The sequence below is a fragment of the Dermacentor albipictus genome, chromosome 6, assembly GCF_038994185.2.
Source record: "Dermacentor albipictus isolate Rhodes 1998 colony chromosome 6, USDA_Dalb.pri_finalv2, whole genome shotgun sequence".
Lineage (NCBI taxonomy): Eukaryota > Metazoa > Arthropoda > Arachnida > Ixodida > Ixodidae > Dermacentor > Dermacentor albipictus.
Genome location: NC_091826.1, coordinates 17,398,184 through 17,417,698, shown reverse-complemented (window position 1 = coordinate 17,417,698; position 19,515 = coordinate 17,398,184). Strand labels below are relative to the sequence as shown.

At 47.4% G+C, this 19,515-nt stretch overlaps 1 protein-coding gene across 1 annotated transcript in view; it reads right to left on the bottom strand.

Moving 5' to 3' along the window:
- LOC135914461 (ATP-binding cassette sub-family C member 2-like) overlaps window positions 1–19,515 on the bottom strand; it is a 52,597-nt gene that overhangs the window by 31,638 nt on the left and 1,444 nt on the right. The window contains exons 2-7 of the mRNA XM_065447325.2: window positions 18,806–18,922; window positions 17,367–17,498; window positions 16,654–16,816; window positions 11,881–12,138; window positions 9,568–9,771; window positions 1,810–1,956 (exon numbers count right to left, since the gene is read on the bottom strand). Coding sequence (XP_065303397.2) covers window positions 1,810–1,956; window positions 9,568–9,771; window positions 11,881–12,138; window positions 16,654–16,816; window positions 17,367–17,498; window positions 18,806–18,922 — 1,021 coding nt within the window. The remainder of the gene's footprint in view (window positions 1–1,809; window positions 1,957–9,567; window positions 9,772–11,880; window positions 12,139–16,653; window positions 16,817–17,366; window positions 17,499–18,805; window positions 18,923–19,515) is intronic.

Below are 19,515 nucleotides of genomic sequence, written 5' to 3'. Positions count from 1 at the left end.
TGGAAGCATTAGAAGTAAGGATCAACGGCTAATATATCAGCAACCTGCGGTTTGCAGATTGCATTGCCTTGTTCGGTAACGCTGGTGATGTCTTGAAACAAATTATTGAGGAACTTAGCCAAGAAAGTGTAAGTGTAAGGTAGGAAATTAGTATGCAGAAGAAAACAAAGGTAAAGTTATATTGTGTGGCAAGAGAACGAGAATGCGTGATTGGCAGTGAGAATTTTGAACCTGTCCAGTAGTACTTTATCTATAGGCATATTACTCACTGGGGATTCCGATCATGGGAAGTAAACTTACAGTAGATTACAACGGAATAACGAAGGAAAAAGAAGCGCAGTGGAGGACAGCGGAAAATTAGGTGGGGTGACGAAATTAGGAAAATTGCAGGCGCAAGTGGGAATCAGCTAAGACCACTGGTAGAGGCCTCCGTCCTGCAGTCGACATATTATTATTATTATTATTATTATTATTATTATTATTATTATTATTATTATTATTATTATTATTATTATTATTATTATTATTATTATTATTGAAGTACAATTGCAGCGGAGTACGGAAACTGTGGCGAGAAATTTTACTACAACTGCAGTTAAAAGTTTGGAGCTCGGCTTGCTGTGTCTGTCCTGGGTTTTTCCATCCTTTCAGCGCAGCCGGCGACGTCCTCACCGTCAGATCACTTCTACAACCTGAGCTTCACTTTTTCCCGCAACCACCACTGCTATGTGAGGTCATGATCCGTCGGCAACGTGTGGTTCGGAGGTGGACATACTTCACGAATCGCAGCAGCGATTCTGCCGACCTTTTGCGCAGCTGTGATATGCGAGACCATGGTTTCAAGATCTTTTCCGATGAAAAGCGTTTCCACCTAAAGGGTTTAGAGTGGTTCGGAGTAAAAGCCTTTCATTTACGAAGGACGGGCAGTAGCGCGGAAAGTGTGCTTCGGCTAACCGCTGCGCTCTTGTGCAGCTATCACACATAGTCATTTGGACTGGGTTTCGCGTTGCTGAGACTTGGAGAGTGGAGGCGTCTGTAGATGTAAGTCATAGAGCCCAGGATGAAACACTGTAACGAAGAAGGGCGACAGTGCGTTGCATTGCAAAGCAGTTGTTCTTGTGAAGATGGCGGTGGATTCCACTACCTGGTTTGTTATAGCTATAGGGAACTAGTTTCTAGGTTCACTGTATAGTCCTTGCAAAGCCAACCAACCTGCCAGGTGGTAGTGCTCACTTTCAGCTCGTAGTAAACGCGGAGAAATATTAAGGCATATCTGATGACCATGTTTCACTCTCCGTTCAAACGTAGACCAACATGTAGCTACTCTGAGCTACGAAATCCGTTTTAATTGTAACAAGGAATAATCAACCTGCGATAGACTATAATAAAATACATCTCGAGTAATGGTGGCATAATGATGGGCAACACATTGAAAGAGACAACATTAACACGGTAGAACAAGGCATGTTTTAAGGTCCGATGGTTTGCTTACAGGAAACGAATCTTAAGGACCGTTAATGAACGAAGAATCAAACTGATAATAACGAGCTTGATGGCATCGGCCTTCACCTCATCCTGAAGTGTATATAAAAAATATCCATAAGGTCGTCTGCTGCTGTTGCATTAAATGAGGCCCCGAGTCAGAATGATTGCTACAGTTGGCTCTTTTTCTTTTCTTTGCTATGCAGATAATTTTAACTTTATCCAGCTCCCCTTTTCGTCCGTTAACAATTTCCAGTTTTCTCTTATCGCCGTGCTTTCGGACGATCAAGAGAGCTATACGTGAGTGCGCTATGAGTAAGTATTCACCTGGTTGAAAGTCCTCAGCGACTGTCCGCAGCTGTTCATGCAGAGGTCCGTCATGTACAGCAGCGACACGCACGAGAAGGACAGCGCTGGGGTGAGCACGGTGCCGGGTTCAAGAGCGTACAGCGTCGAGAAGAGGATGATCATGAGCTGAAAGATTGTTTTCATTCCATTTACGATTTCATAAAGGCCCAGAAGTCATTACACAAAGGGGGCCTACAATCATGTTATAACATACTTTCGAGAAAGAACCGAAAAGGAAAAGAAATAAAACAAGATGGCCAAAGTATTAGATCAAACCAAACCGCAACTTTAGTAATAAAAGAAAATGCAGCAGATCCAGGGAGTTGGAATCTATATACAACGAAGGTTAATGTTCGCACAAAGTCGGACGGAATTGTAGACAGGCTAAATGCCGCCGCCGCTACCGCGAAAGGATCGATGGGTGAATGGATGTGAATGGACGGATGCTACGAGCGTCCCCTTTGAAGCAGGGCTGAGGAGTGCGCTACTAAGCTCTTGTAATTATTTTGAATAATGTCCCACCTATATTTAGAGAAAAGAAAAGAAGAAATTTTCAGCATCAAACTTTCTGAACCACTATTGGGAACATTGTTTTTGTACGCCTCCATTGTTTGTGTTCTCCCTAGCTTCTTCCAGAAAACTTCCTATCGCCTCTAACAAATCTATATTGTGGATATGTTCACTTTGGTTTCAGGGAGGCCACAGGAGCATAAACAGACAGCACAGCAGACGTATTCCCATTCTAATAGAACATGTGCCATCGGCTCCCTAGCTTTACCGCAGCAAACACACGCTCTTTCTTCCTTAGTTTACCGCGCTTTATAAGTGCGCTTTCTAAGGCATTTTGATCTCGCTTCGAAAAGTAAAGAGCTTCTCTGTGAGTAATCATAAATTGTTTCTTTCCTGATTTGGTTTATTCCTCTTAGGTGGTTAAGCATAGCAGGTTTCTTACCCATTGCCGACGCCCATGAAATTGTCTCAGACTCTCTGACTGCGTTTGACGTTCACTATTGTCATTTTACTCACTATACCGGTCGCATACTTGCTGGTAAGCTTCCTAATTCTTTTCCTCCAATGTGTCTAAATGTGTTCATGTGCAAATATCAGTACACTCTCGCAACCCATTTAACTTTTCGATATTCTTCAGTCGTTCTTGAAAATCAATGTTCCTCTGAGTTTCCCTCACTTCATAAATTGTCCAGCCCATATCACCCTGCACAGCTTCACTTGTAGTCTTCCCGTGAGCACCCAATGTGGGGCGTCCTACAGATCTTTGGTTGCCATCGAGTCCTCATTGTACTACAGATTTAAAGCAAACAACTGCATATACAACTGTAAGTCGTGCAACCATTACACCATTCCCCCTATTCCGGAGCACCTCATACCTATTGTATCCGAATAGCGATCTGTGTATTATTATGGCCGCATTTCTCTTCCCCTTTGGTGTTATTTATTTCCTGTGTTTCCATATATCTATTACCTCTGTTTACCCATGCACCAATGTATTTGTATTCTTTTACCCGAGGTATTTCGTGGCCCTGTATTGACCCTGTCTGTTCACTGTTTTCATTGAAAACAATAAAGCCTCATTTTTTAACGTTAAATGTCAACCCTAATATCTCGCCTTCCTGTCCACAGATATTAGAGAGACGTCGCATATAACTTCGCTTGTTAGCAAGCAACACAATGTCGTCCGCATAAAAAAAAAAACCTGCAAGCTGCTGGTCTACACATGTGCCCGCCTGTTTGTATGAAAGATTAAACCTGATATTGATTATATCGGCAAGGGAGACGCAGACGTCGAAAAGCTGTTTATTACATCTAACGGCAGTACAACTCATGACGCGACACAGCTTGGTCGCCGAGATTTTAAAGGCAACAGCCCTAACAAAAGAATGCGAGCGCACATTTGGCGCACTGAACAGCAAAGAGACAGATAATCATCACAGGCGCTTTTCCTGTGATTACAACAGATTCCCTCTAGCGCCCTTTCTATCCTCACCATGTATATCATAGACAGAAGCGGGGAAAAGGGCACCCCACTCTTAAGCCCTTGGGGACATCAACTTTCTCTTCGCTCCTCATCGCTGCCCATTCAACGCAAGCGGTATTTTCTAGGTAAATCTCCATCAAAAGCTATATACAGTCGTTGCCTAAGCCTTCCTCTTCCAGAGTATCATACAAAATGCGTTGTCATACGTCTACGTTGTCATAAGCTCCGGTAATGTCTAAAAAAGCCACATATAAGGGTCCCCCTTTCTTATATTTCAATACACTGAATAAGAACAAATAAGTTATTATCCAGACGTCTATCGATTCTGAAGCCATTCTCAAATTCTCCCAGTATGCCATTATTCTCTGCCCATGCTCGCAGTTTTAATTTAATCGCCTGAATTGCCACGTAATGGTCAAACGTCTATACGAGTGAATTCTATAATTGTTCCCCTTACCTAATTTAATTCTTTCTACTTTGCGCCATCTGGTATTCGCCTGTCTTGTAACTTTCTTTGTACTTCTTTCAACAGAGGTTCCTTACTTTTTGGTCCAAGTTAAATAATCAGCCTAACGGGAACCTCGTCTAACCCTGTGGTTGTGCGCTTAGGAATTTTCTCTTCAGCTTTCTTCCAATTTAAATTTCTCATCCCGAACTCCTGTTCCATCTGATTCTCGTTCACGCTATTTGTTTCCTCAAAAACGACCTCGTCACTGCACTGAAATGATTTGGCAGCTATTTTTCGGAAGCAATTTAATGCCGCCTCCCCGTACAGTTTGTTTCCATCTTCGTCTATGATATATTGTTGTGCGAGACTTCCCGCCTAATATGTTTATGTGGTTCGAAAATATTCTAGGTGCAGCATTCTTTATTTCTGACAACCGTATTTTGACAACCAACGGACGGACGGACGGACGGACGGATGGACGGACGGATGGACGGATGGATGGATGGATGGATGGATGGATGGATGGATGGATGGATGGATGGATGGATGGATGGATGGATGGATGGATGGATGGATGGATGGATGGATGGATGGATGGATGGATGGATGGATGGATGTCATGAGCGTCCCCTTTGGAACGGGGCGGTGGGTTGCGCCACCAAGCTCTTGCTATTATACTGTCTAATGTCCTAGCTAAGTTAAGAAAGAAAAAAAAGAAAAAAACCACTATGAGCTTCTACAAGCAAATCTTATGACCCCCTATTGCGAACTTTGCTTTTGTACATCTACGTTTTTTTGCCGTTTTCTCTACTTTTCTTCAACCAATCTTCCATTCGCCTCTTACGAATCTCTACTGCGGACATGTTTACTTTTCCCCTGCTCTCGCTGAACACAAGGGCTTCAAGGAGGCCAGTGGTGCCTAAATCGATAGCCGGACAGATATATTCACATTCTAATAATACGTGCTCCATCGTTTCCCTAGCTTTACCGCAGCCCCAAGTACCCGCTTCTTCTTCCTCCTTATATCTCGCTTTATAGGTGCGTGTTCTAAGGCATGCTGATCTCACTTTGAAAAGTAAAGAGCTTCCGTTTGAGTTATCATAAATTGCTTCTTTCCTGATTTTATTTTTTCCTCTTAAGTAGTTACTCACGGTAGGTTTCTTTTCCATTGCCGCCCCCCATGATATTATTTCAGCCTCTCTGACTTTCCGCTTGGGGTTCTTTGTTGCTGGTTGCCCACCCTACAGGCCGCACATTTCCTGGTAAGCTTCCTACTTCTTTTCCTCCACTGTGAATCAATGTTTTTTCCTGTACAGATACCTCAACACTCTCCCAGCCCATTTGCTTTTTTCCATATTCCTCAGTCGTTCTTCATACTCAGTTTTACTGCGAGCTTCCCTCACTTCGAAACTAGTCCAGCCCATATCACCCTGTGCGGCAGCGGTGCGCGGAAGCGAGAGCCATCTGCTGGTGGTGCAAGGAAAATAGCGGAGAGCGCGCCGCGCGTCTTCCGCTGTGACTTCGTTTGCCTATTCAGCTAGAGAACAGCCGTAGTGGAATGCGGGAACAGAGGGTTCGATTACGGTGTGCTCAAGTAGCAACGAAGGTATTGAAGAAATGCACAGGACCCAGCGGAGATTACTGTCTACCTTGAGCGATACCTTTCGGGTGCAATCTCAGCTCAGTGTAGACATGGAGCGAGGCGACACGCCGGAATGCCGACGGCTGGACATGCGAGATCGCCGCGCATGCGCCACTTTCTAGGACGACCCATCCTCGGCGTTCGGGCTCGTTTTCTCTCTACACTAAAGCCCCTTAAACTTCGTAGAGCAGTGCCACGCTTTGAAGAATGCCGCGTCCTCCTCCAGCGCTCTCCGAAGCCGACGCCGCGTCGCTATTGGCCTAATGGCATCACGTGGCCCCTTGCGCCGGCTTCGTTTGTTTACAGTCGCGCTTCAGTGCCATCTGTGCTCGAGAAGCGGCGCTTGTTGGCGGCATTCCTTCCGTTCCTATTCTGTGTTGTTTTGATCTTGCGAACGCCTTGAAGGATGTTTTGTGGCAAGTGTGACGTCGCTTCACGTAATTTTCTGTTACCATGACCCGCTGCGCGTTCGGATGCCAATATAGTTTTAGCAAAGGCAAGAATATGTTCGCGATACCGTCCGGTAAGCGCAACGGGTTAAGAAGAAAGACATGGCTTCACCGAATCGAGAGGAAGAACTTCCGACCAACTTCCTCCGCGCGACTATGCGAGGTAAGTTGTGAGACTCTCAGAGTATAGTATGTGCCAGGCTTGCGGATTGTGCTGTGGGTAATAACGTAGTAGATATTGCACAGTTCACTGTGCATGTTGTCATTTGTACGCACGCTTTAACATGATTTTTACGCAACGTCTGCTTTGCTTATAGGCGCACTACGTGGTCGTGTTAGTCATATTTGGTGCGCTTAATCGTTTTGAACGCCAACCGGCTTGAGTTCGCGGGCACGCGAGGTTGCGTGCGATAACGTGATTACGAAATTTTTAGGATTCAGCGCAGTCCTTTTGATAAAATTTCAGTCTGGATCATGAAAGCGCCTCAAGAGAGCAACTCTCTGCCTTTTGTGGTTACTTACTAGCCTTCTTTAGATAGACTAGCTTTGTTTGCCACATTTGTTCGTGTGCCTCGTTGGCGGTCGCCCGGTGGATTTGCGATACAGAGGCACCGATGAAAAGCGTGCGTGCTCTCCCGAAACCGTGTTACGCGGTGCGTTCGTCGTCGAGCGACCGCATCATAGGTAATTGAGACGTATGTGCTGATTCGCGTGAGCTTTAAAGTGTGCGAAGCTTAAGATGCGGCGGTGGAGCACTCGCAAAGAAAACGTGCGGTCGCCCGCCCGTTCTTTGGCTGGTTTAGTCGTCGTTCGTGCTTAGTCGTTTGCTCGTTCGTTCGCACGCTCGTTTAGTCGTTTGCTCGCTCGTTTAGTTCGCGCGCTCATATAGTCGTTCGCTTGCTCGTCTATGACTATGCCTAATTGAGACGCGCTTGCTGTAGGACTCTTAGGCTGGTGCGTTTGTTTACGCAATGAGACAATAAATGGTGCACATGGACTTGTGACTGCAAAGGCGAATCTGTAATGTATCTATGTGAAAATAAACTGTTAACTTGCAACTCGAATGCCGTTTCATATCATTTTAACCTATGGATAAAACATAATTTCACTTGCCGCAATTTCGGCCGCGTCATGGCGGGGGAATTCTTCGCGCGATCATGACTTCACTAATAAAGTCATGTCTCGCAAATGTTACTTCGAAGGGAGTGCAACCGTCCTCAATGCGTACACCTCAGTGCAACTCGGTTAGCGACAAGTACGTCACTTAGTAAACGGACGAACCAACGCACGATGAAGTGTTATTCGTGATAAGTCATTAACCTGAAAAAATTACTGAAGGCCACAGTGGTCTTGTTTGAGATTGAGTCAAGCATTGTTATCGCGCTCCCGATTCACGCACGAATGCTAAAAACTTATTTTATTGTCTTGTGTACGCACAGTCCCGACTCGATGATCGGCCGCGGTATTTCTGTCGGCGTTGAGACACGAGAAACATAATAGCACCAGCGGCCACCTCTGAGGCTTTGCGCACGCTTAGATTGGCAAGCACGCACGTTGGCGGCACTGTAGCTTGGATCCAGAGCAGTGATCTCCGTCAGCCTTTGTACGTCATAGCTGATACGCGCCGCGAATTCACAAGGTAAGGGCGGCGCGGATTCTTTAGGCTGAGGGCTTGCTGGAAGCCAAGAGGTTGTCATTCGATGGTAAACGTGTTATTTACAACCATTCGCAACAAGATCTTGCGACACGCCCTTGACAAATGTTGCGTACCTAATTGTAGGGCACGCAATACATTCGCAGTTGTCAACGCACAGCGTTAACACTCCTTCACATACTTTTTTAAGAAATAGTTATCAAAAAATGAAACAAAAGCTGCCGTTACTGAATTTGTATAAGCATCCGACTAGAAATTCTATGCTGTACACGAAGTTACGCGGAGCTGGAAAGCCAACGTGAACGCCTTAAGAGCACTGCCTTGCTATGCGTGCATTCACTCTGCGAAAGGTCGTCTGCTGCGCTCGATCATCGTAGGCGGCGCCATGGTCGAGGAGGGAGCGTGAAAGAGAGGAGAAACGAGGTGGAGTGGAGGCGTAGGAGGAGAGTGGCACTACTTTACTAAGTTTCAGGGGCTTTACTCTACACCTCTCATTGTTGAAACGCAACGACGCCAGTGACGTAACGCCCGCCGAAACCGGCAAGAACGCCAGCGCCAAGACCTGGCACACCTAATGCCCCTCAAACTTCGTAAAGTAGCGACACTCTCCTCCTCCGTCTTCACTCCTCCTCGTTTCTCCTCTCTTTCACGCTCCCTCCTCGACCGTGGCGCCGCCTACACTGCTCGAGCGTAGCAACGGCGGCAAGATGCGCCCCTCGCCACTCCGTAGATGCTTCTCGAGCACAAATGGCGCTGATGCACGGCGCGAAGGCCCACGTCATGCTATTAGGCCAATAGCGACGCGGCGTCGGCTTCTGCCAGAGCGCGCGGGGAGGAGGCAGCATTCTTCAAAGCGTGGCACTACTTTACGAAGTTTAAGGGGTTTTAGGCACACCACCCCTCGTCCAATGAGATCGCGGGCTGCGCGGGCTGAGAAAGAGCCGCTTGATGTTGGAGGCCATGCACCGGTTTACGCAACACCAGCCGATCCTATCAACCCGGCCGGTAACGTCAGTGTTGGTGCCAAACCAGACGCTCCTTTGCTCCCTAGAGAGGGCTAGCTCCCTAGAGGGTCCCCTTAGGCTAGACCCATCCAAGTAAACATCTTTTCGCATCTGACCTCTGTACTCAGGGCTTTGATCCCTTACTGAACTAGATTAAATTTTTCTGTCTTTCTTTCAACTGCGCCTGTCTCATAGAGGCAATAACCTACGACGTGGTAGCTTGCATTTGACGTCACGGATGCAGCTTCTCACTGTGTTAGTTCTCTAATATTAGGTCTAGGATGACGTCAGTATCTCATATTCACTGCCACGGATACCCTGCTTCCATAGAGGAAGGAAAGTTTAGGAGAGGCCCCTACCGGTGGTGTGGGAGTTGGAGCTACGCGAGACGTCAACAGACGCAGCTGTTCACCGTGCTGGTTCACCAACATAGAACCTAGGATGACGTCAGTGCCACTCATATATATTCAACCACGCGAAGAATAACACTGAAGAAGTGCCCCGCGTTGCCCCAGAATCCCGCGCCAGCGACGAACGAGGCACTCACCACTGAGCTGGTGGAGCTGTAGATACAGTCGAGAATGGCGTCCAGTAGGTTGACCCTGAAGAGCCACTTGAGCTCCACCTCTCTCAAACGGAGCACATTCTCCTGCAGGGCGTCCTCCCACGCATACATCTTCACTACGCGGATGGTGGACAGCATGTCGGTCGTGACCTTCAGCCGCTCGTCACGGGCTTTGATTACCTTTTGCTGAAAAATTACTGGAATGATTTCTTTTTCTTTAGAACGTTTAGATGAAGCACTTATCTGAAAGAGAAAGCGTCAAGCGACGCGGCGCACTGTGCGATTTTCTTGCGTCTTGCAATTAAGCACAATTCGGCGCACTACTTCGCTGTCCATCACTCGAGGATACAACAGCCTCCTGGAATTGCTGCGCATCTTGTAACGTAAAGGTAAGAGTTCTGTAGCACAACTACAGACAGCAACAAACACCTGCAGAGCCCATATAAGAAACATATATATATATATATATATATATATATATATATATATATATATATATATATATATATATATATATATATATATATATATATATACGTGGAGAAAATGATAAATAACGGAAACTCATATACGCAATTGGTTCGGGGTACGAATTTCTTTTAGGGCAGTACTTATTTCTTTTCCCTTTCTTTATGTTTGTTCGTGCAAAAATGCTTTTGCTTACTTTTTATAAATTATATCTGCTGTCCTCATTGGTGACTTCTGAAGTTTTGCTTAGCTTCTGTCAACGTTGTCTGCTTTGCGTCAGTGACAGCATTCATTTTGTAACTTTATGCTATCGCTAGTAGTGTATGTTTGCTTTTGCTCTACTTTCCACTTGTACCCACTCCTCCCTTGGCCGCTAATAGGCAATCGGTACTATTTGATGAAACAAAAAAACAAAATAATAATCTTACCGGCACCATTAATAGCAAGCATGTTTTAGGTATCTCAAATATCTGACTTTAAAAGGTTTCCCGGCAAAGAGACACGCACACTCTCTGTTCTTTCCCCCTCACATGGTGCAGGATAGCCAACAGCGTGCGTCCATGGTAAACCACAGAGTTTCTCACAATATAACCTAGAGGGAAATCTGGCGCTGCTGCGCTGTGGTATGCATCGGAATGCCGGTATACTGTGACTTCGGACTGGTATCGTTCTTGGAGAGCCATACAAGCACCGTTCCGTCTGTCACAATGATTCGTTTTCTACTAAAACAGCACGTAAAATGCCGTTTTAGCTTTATTATTACACAAAGACATGTTTTGTTTAACTATGAGAACTTGTTATTGCATGTACAATTATATAATACGTAAAACGTATCAGCGGGCCGCTGAAGTTGGAGGAGAGACGACAAGATTCGCGCTCGCTTTGAAACAGTTTGTCGTCTGTTCTTGCTTTTCTTCCCTTGATCATGCATTTTAGGTGAGTAAACATGTAATATAAGAGAATGGAAATATTTCACGAAGGTTTTACTTTACCAACGCGTTGTTTGTGTATCCATACGAACGTTTTAGACGAATCCTGCCAACACAAGTCTCGCAGACACATATACCCTCATTCCCATGGCGGCACAGCACCCCTTAGGAAACTCCCATAGAAGGTGGCGCCAGCTTTACCTCTAGGTGTTATAGTGAGGAACTCTATGGCAGCGGAGGACGAAAGGCGACAGAGGAGAAGAGTGGAGGAAGTCCCCTTGAAGCGCCACCAGATGGTGCTCACGACCACGCATCCACAGCAGCGGCGGCGCCGGTCGTCCGGGGGAAAGACGAAGAAGAGCCAGAAAGATGGAAAGAACGCCTTCACGCATAGCGTTCGCCACAGACGTTCCCCTGTAAAGATTACCCTTGCATACGCTGCAGTTGCCGGGAAGCGGCAACTGCGTACAGCGCCGCGCGTCGCGGCTCCGCCAGTCGGTGCGGTGATCGGTGCGATGCCTCAATATATCGGAAAATGAAAACACCTATAATGCTGCGCTCAAATTTCACAGTACGGAGTCGTCGGCGAATTTTTTTTTTATGTTCCCGTACCTTTGCTTACACTTCCCCCTACCCCACTGTAACGCCAAACTAGCGCTCTAGTTACAGAACAACTAACGAATGAACGAACTGTACAAATGAATGAATGAATCGCATTTTACCCTCAACACGTGGATACAAAGTGTGATCACGTGATCGGAACAACGCAATTTGACCCGAAATAAGCCTTGCAGAATTCGTTCAGTTTATAGGGCCGCAGCAACCCTCTCTTGTCGGTGGGCTAGAGGGCAGTTGAAGGCGTGCGCGTAACGGGGGCAGTATTAGAAGCGGTACTCACCCACAAGCGCTTCTGCACGGATTGGACAACAAAAGGCACGCTTAGAACCACGAGCGTCCAGGATGCGGCACACACCGAAGGCCAGAGACCGGCACGCGTCGCAAGCATCCAGAAGAGGAAAGGAAACAACAAGACGCCGAATACGGGCACCGGCAGGCTTAAGACGAACCCGCCAAGCAGGGCGCAGTCGACGGCCAGCAGCGAACTGATGTAACCAGTCGGGTAACGTGACTTTGTGCCGGCCGACATGGTGGTCACCTGTAACGAGAACGAGAACATAGGAGACAACGTATGGAACCTGTGAAAGCTCGCTATGAAATGTTAAAGGCGCCCTCAACCACTTCAGTGGCTTGGTGAAATAACATACTCCGCGGGTAGCATACCCTGCTGTGAACATCTCAGCCAAGTTCTGCTGTCGTACGCGGTGCATGGAGCTCGCAAGCGGATTGCAAAGTCTCAAGCACCCTGTCCCTATCCCCCATCCCCAGTGTAGGGTAGCAAACCAGAGACTCATATTGGTTAACCTCCCTGCCTTTCCTCTTCATTCTCTTTGTCTCTCTCGCAAGCACTCTCTTTTCAACAGAAGGCCCTCTCCTCACTAACTTCTGGACGTTTTATTTCGTCATTCCCTTGGACGGCTGCTATTGGCCGATAGCTGACATCAAGCTGCGGTTGGCTACATGGCGTAGATACCGTGGCCGCCGTGGGGTGTCGCCACGAGTCCACTGGCTAGCGCACCGCGGCTCGCTGAGGTCAACCGCGTTTGGTTTATGTTTAGCGCGTCGTAGGGGCAGAAGGCGGAAGTCGTGGGGACTACGTTGACACCCAAAATGAAATTTGAACTGCGCGCCACGGTGACATTTAGAAGGCGGAGCGTTGTGGGCACGCCCAACTGCGCTATAGCCTTCGCAGTGCAAGAAATTGAAGAAGGAACGGGAGCGCAGCGGAGGCCGTGTTTGATTGCCCATACCTCTGCTTTTGCTGAAAGCACAGAAGTACTTTTTGCGGGAAAGTACTATTTGTAAAATAGCCTATCTTCAGTTCAAATGCCATTCTCCACTTTGATAAAAAGTGGTTCAGGGCCCCTTTACAAAACAGGCAGCAGCTCAACCTGCATCGGAGCCCAAAAAAACTTTCGAGCGATGCTTTCATGCCGAGTTAGAGGCGCTTTTAGAGCTAAAGTGTTAGCCTCTAGTAGTTCGGGATTTTTTGTGGCGTGTCCGTCCAAAAACAGCAACTGGAAAAATAGTTTGTTTTTGAGTTTCTGCGTAAGAAAATTATGTTTTCTCGTATACTAGAGATACAATTCGATGCTATCATGTCTAGGTTGCGCGTAAGTAAAACATTACGAATTTGGCGACATATCTTACTCTGAGAAGTTCAATTTGTTCGATAACGCACTTGCGCCAGACGGAAGGCCTGCAATAATGATAATGGACCTCGAACAGCAGCTGAAAAAAGGCATTCTTTTTCAGTTTCCAAGTCACAGAATTAGGTAATCGTCGTGGTGGAATTCTGCCTTCATTGTGACTAAGTGTTCATATAGTCTTTAGTTTAAATGACATCTAAACAGAATTATGCATTTTCTCGTATATTCGTTCAGTCGTAATCCCACGGATGGTAGCTTCGCACCACTGGTCTCTCGTATATTCGTATTACAGTACGAAGTTATCATGTCTACAGTGTGTGTGTAAATCGCACGCTACGCATTTCCTGGCGTGATTTACATATACAAATTAATATAGTTCAATAAGGCGCTTGGCGGACGGACTAGCAAAATGAGGAAGTTTGCGGCCCTTCCGCACACGTGGGCGCGCGTGACGGAAGTCGCTTTTGGCGGTGGTGCTTGTGTAACGTCGTCTAACTTCCGCACCACCTTCGCTGTACATTCACCTTCACAGGGTGAAATCGAGGTGGACATTAAAGCGAAGCTGCTAGCCTCTTGTTGGGCGGGATTTTTCGTGGCGTGCTCACCTACAAACATCGTCTAACGTCGTGTCAATGCCTCCTTTACTAGATGCCTGCTGCGTGAGCTGAAAAGTTGGTTCCGGACTCTCTCCCCTTTGCTCTTGTCCACCCGGGTCGGCTGCGAGCGCTAGTTGCGGCGGCTGCTCCAAACTTCAATCACGTTCTCCTGCCTCCGAGATTTTAGCGGCGTCCGTTGCGATCTCGGAGGCAGGACCCGCGGTTTCTCGTCAAGCCATTGGTCGAGCGCGCGCCAGCCTGGGAATCGTCACTTCCTCCGCAACAGGAAGTAGGGTCGGCTGCGAGCGCGTCTCTCCGCGACTACCCCAAACTACAGGAACCTCCGCTCCAATGGGAAAAACTAGTGACGCGGCAGGCATTTAGTAAAGGAGGCATTGGTCGTGTTTAACGTCGTCTAAAGTCTGTAGCCTCTTTGCTGTACATCCACCTTCACAGGGTGAAATGGAGGCGGATTTTGTCGGGATTTTTTGTGGCGTGCTCACCCACAAACCGGCAGCTGGAAAAGGGCTTTCCGCGTGATTTAATTATGTTTTCTCTTATATTAAAAACAATCCGATACAATCGCGTCTGCGAGTTGTGTTTAAGTCGTACGTTAAGAATTTCCTGACAGATCTTACTTTGAGAAATTCCATTAACTCACTAACGCAGTAGAGGCTAAGTGGATGGCCTTATCCACAGTGTTGCATGCTATAGGTATAAAACGGAGCGATGTAGGAGCCAGAGAAGACATGGTCGAACCGAACATGCAGCCGCTCGGCAGAGCGATCTGAGGATTGAAGAATAACCCGTCAGAACTTATTTTCTTGCAAAGAAATGAGAAGCCTGACAGCCAGTTAGAAGGACTGGCAACCAATTTTTATGGTGCCAATTTCTTTACTGTAATTGACATCATGCCGGTCAGAGTCAAGTCATTGAGCGGTAACGCGGGAGACGCCATGGGGCCTCTTCTATCTGAAATTTTTCTATATGCAGTGAGGATGTAGTCGTTCACGGGAAGCTTGCTGGAAACAGTGATAGGTGAGCGCGATAGCCATTATGTGCCGGCATTGGTGGAAGGCAGACGACAAGAGCGGTTCTAGCTGCGGGAAAGTATTGGAATTGTTTATCAAACCGATGATTCTGCGGTTGATGCTTTCCGAAGTGTTAAAATTATTACTAAGATCACAGCTACGTGCTTTCGTGGTTTCCTGTCCAACAGCTTCGATCATTAACAAGTCATGAGTGTTTTTTAGTCAAGCCAAGTTACGTTCTCTAAACTGAAACGACGCCTTTACACTAATACGTAGTTCAGCGTGTTTCCGCATCCATGCGTAAGGTACGGACACACTAGCGTCAAAACGCGTGCGGCACGCCGCCGGCGGCGCGCCGCGTGCCGCGAAACCTGCCGCGGATCCGGTTTGGTCTGCCGCGCAGAGGATGGGTCGAGGAGCCATTTTCGGCGGCTTGCCGCGTGCCGCGAACCAATGAGAGACGTCCGGGCTTCTCCTAAGCGCCACCTCTTGGCTACTGCCGAAGTTAACTTCCAGCGGCGGCGGCGGAACCACGGTCGACGACCGAGCGCCCCGAGCCAGCCGCGACAAACAGCACTAGTGCTTTGTCTGCGTGCCTTTTGCGCGCGCCGCCGTCGCAACAGCAGAGAACACACAATGATTAAAACGCTCATCGTCGTCAGAACATCGTCGTCTGCATCTGCCATTGCAGGAATCAACGCGATCAGCGCGCTGTCTGCTAACCGAGCAAGGAAAAAGCGCGCGACAACCGCGATATCGCGCCTATGCTCGCGCAGTTCGAGAGCAGCGCTGTCACGTGACTCCGTGGCGGCCGCCGCGCAAGTTTGTTCTTTATTCTATGGCCGCGCGCACAACCGATGTGGCCTCTCTGCCGCGTGGCGTTCTTGCCACCGGTGGCGTGCCGCGCGCGTCTTGCCGCTAGTGTGTCCGTACCTGTACAGTTTTTATTTCCGAAGCATGTCGTCTCTCCAAAACCTGAGCGAACTGGAACAAAGTATTTTCAGCTCCAACGCGTGCTCAGGATCTAGCGCGCGTACAACAGCAATCAATTGCGCCGCCATGCTTTGAGGGATTCGAGCGCCGCTCTTCAGCATGGACTTCTTTTTCACTTCATAATACGCAAACAATAAAGTGCAAAAGGCTAATAATATGCGAACTACAATTTTAAACAGCAAGTATGAGGTGCTTAATAACAGCCGACTTACGTATAGTAATCTCATATACTAAATCCGAATCACCAAAGCACCCGTAGTTCGCGCCCCTTACTGGTTTGTGAGATTTTCATTCCCAATTTAAAATTGTAATTACTACCTAAATCTCGAGCAGCGTTCTCTATTCTATCCCTATAAATCATGGTCGTTTCATTCCCATCAGCGTCTCACAATACATTTAGGCCAGTTGTCAGTCCTTTAAGGGCATCCGCACGCTACCGAAGAAGTTGCAGCAGCCAGAAGTTGCAGTAGCCACGTGACCGAAACGCCGCCAATTCTCGGTGGTGGTCCCAGGTTGAAGGGTAAAGCGCCTCCAGGCGCTCCAGAGCAACCGACCAATGCAGCATTAGAACAAGTGAGAGAAGTTCACGTAGAAATGATTAACAGTCAAAGTGATTAACAGCCGTAGAACAAGGAATGTCACTGCAGCCAGCGTTTCGACAAAAGAACGTGTCTTTGTCAGACTCTGACGAAGGTAAATTACCCCTGTCGAAACTCTGACTTCAGCGACATTCCTTGTTCTACCACCCTTAACCATTACTAGTATAGTCACAGGAGCTGTGTACCTTCTTGAAGATCAGTCCTTGAAGCATGGAACGGGCCCTGCAGCCATACGTCTGAAGTACGTCAATTTGGTAGCAGGAGATCAGCAATTCGCACGAAGTTGCTGCCGCAAACATGAGCACTGCCGACGTCGTACCGACTTCGTCATGGCTGTTTATCAGCAACCTGCGTATTTATGCGAATAGCGTTCCGTGGTGAGACGCGCAGCTGCATTAATTTCATACACGGTGGAACCCTTTCCCGCTGAAGTTTACTCTTCGCCATAATCAGGAAGTGCGGGTCCGCTTTTTGAAACTGGGATAAGCGATATCTTGAAAGTTTTATTACAAACCTATAGGGTACGTGTCCACGGGCTCAGCTGCAGCTGACGTCTAAACACACACAAGCGTTGCTGTATACGTCGATACACGGCCTAGGTGCCTGTGGCGGCATGCCGTGTGTCGACGTAACGGCGACATCCAATCCCGAGGAAATTAGCAAAGAAAGGTTCTTTTTCGAAGGAACACACCGAGCGCTCGTCGACTTACCCCCCTGCGCGTCCATGTCTTTCATTTTGCGCTGTGAACCTGTCACGGCATCACTGCACTAAACAAATCCTATCCCTATTGAATGAGTGAATGAATGAACGGACGAATCAATCAATCAATCAATCAATCAATCAATCAATCAATCAATCAATCAGGCCGAGCACCAACGCACGTCACGAATGACTCACTCGAGTGCTGGTATCCTGGAGTATATGCAGCCGTAGTACGCAGCTGTGACGAGGACGACTCGTAGCGCGTCCATCCACAGCACCTTGAGCAGCACAGTCACAAACATTGACCGTTGTCCAGGAAGAATTCGCCTGCGTAAGTACAAAGAGCACTTCGGAGCTTTTGCACTTTAAAGACAAGCGTGACGCAGGAGCCTGTTGTTGTACGTACGCACGTGATGTTTGTATTATAGGATGTCTCAGATTTTGCACTCGCAAGCGGCTTTGCGCACTCAAAGCGCCATCCCCTGCTTGCGCTTTTTTCGAATTCCGTTTGCTTCCTCTCGTATACCTTTTCGCATTTGCATTATTTTGTAAACCTAGCGGTTTGCCCCTCCGAGGTTTGCGCGCGCAAAATCTAAAACTTCCTATTGTCCTGAGCAATAGTGAACGTACCCCTACGAAAGCCGTACAATAGCAACGGATCTCTGCGAACTATGTTGAACTGCATCACTGCTCCACCTAGCGCATGCCCGCTTGAGCTTGTCTGGTATCGAGGCACATGCAATGCGATGTGCGTCTTTATGTTACTTTACTCGCCGGCAGGACTGTTCGCTCTGCTGACGGGTCTGGTTATTGTTTATCGAATTCTGTGTGAGCCGCCGGTGTCTGCCACATTGGGCTGAGTAAGATTACGCTATAGTGGGATCTCGTGATCGCTCCAGAGTCTAAAGAACCTACATAAAGGTGTGGGGAATGCGCACCACCAGCGGCATGACAAACTAAAACCAATAAAAAAGAAAATATGGGTTAAAACCCCCCATAACGTAAATTTGGTGTAAGAGCCAACTGAAAGATAACATTAATAGTAAACAGAGAGGAAATATGTCCAGGCGGCATTATATATAGCATGGTGAAATTGATGAAGGCTCGTTTGAGAGTACTGCAATCGCGGCGTGCAAGCGGGAATGTCACGTGCTCTTTTTCATATTTGGCGGGGTTTCTGTAGGGCGCAGAACAAAATACATTACGTACTGAGTAGAAACAAGCGGCTAAATTGATGTTTTCTAGAACGCTCCACAGCTTTCTCATTGACAGATTTGCCCCAAAGTTAACATTTGCGAGGTTGGTTAATGAATACTGACTCTTTCTGCAATTAAGCAGAATGCAAAAGAAAGAACTAGCATGGTCTTGCTTCATAGAGTAGCCAAAAACATGCATTTCGTTGCTAGCTCCTAGAGTGTTCCGTCTCATATTTAAGCCATTGCTTTCGATCCCTATGAAACTGCAGCATGAAAAAAAAAACGAAAACGTATCATCGTCGATTACATAACTTGTCAATACAAGTTGTCGTCATATCTTCTCAGTACGAGATAAGACCGCTTCTAGAAGCGTACTAGGAAAATCACGCACGGCCACTGTAAGGACAAACGGGGGGAAGCGGACAGTGGAAGGCTTACTTTGCTGCGAGTCTGGCGGTGAGTATTTGGACGAGATCCTTGCAGTGCAGTCCCCTTCGTAGAATAGGCAGGCGCGCCGATGCGGACGCCCCCGTCGAGCGTGCGTCCTTGAACAGCCTGCGTTTCGATGAGACTGTGGCGTCAGTAACGAGACGATGAAATACACCCCGCCCAAGTATAATGCGCTTTAAGGGGGCCGTTGCAACACATCTCGAGCACGGTAAGAGAGAGAGAGGGAGAGAAAATAATGCAGAGAAAGGCAAGGAGGTTAACCAGAGGTAGTTCCGGTTGGCTACCCTACGCAGGGGGAAGGGTTAAGAGGGATAAAAAGAGAAACAGAGTAGAAGGGGGAGATAGAAAGGGAGACGGTAGAAAACGTTCACGACCAGTAGACAATGCTGTCATGAACATGCGAGCGAAGAAAACCGCTGCACACAGAAGGCAGCCCGTAATTTCGCATAAAAGGTCGCTCGCCTTCTCAAGCGGATTTAGAGGCGTGCTCTATTTCTACACGGTTTAAGACTTCATAGAACGCGCCCAACCCATAGATGCTAACCATATGGCAATTTTTTATGACCATTGTTTACGATATTGCACTCGAATGTAGACCCCTCAAAACTTTCAGTGCTTTTGGACAACCGGACAATGACGGTTGTTAATAACGCGTCTCGCCCGTCCTATCACCACTGCTTTGTCTTCTCGGATACATT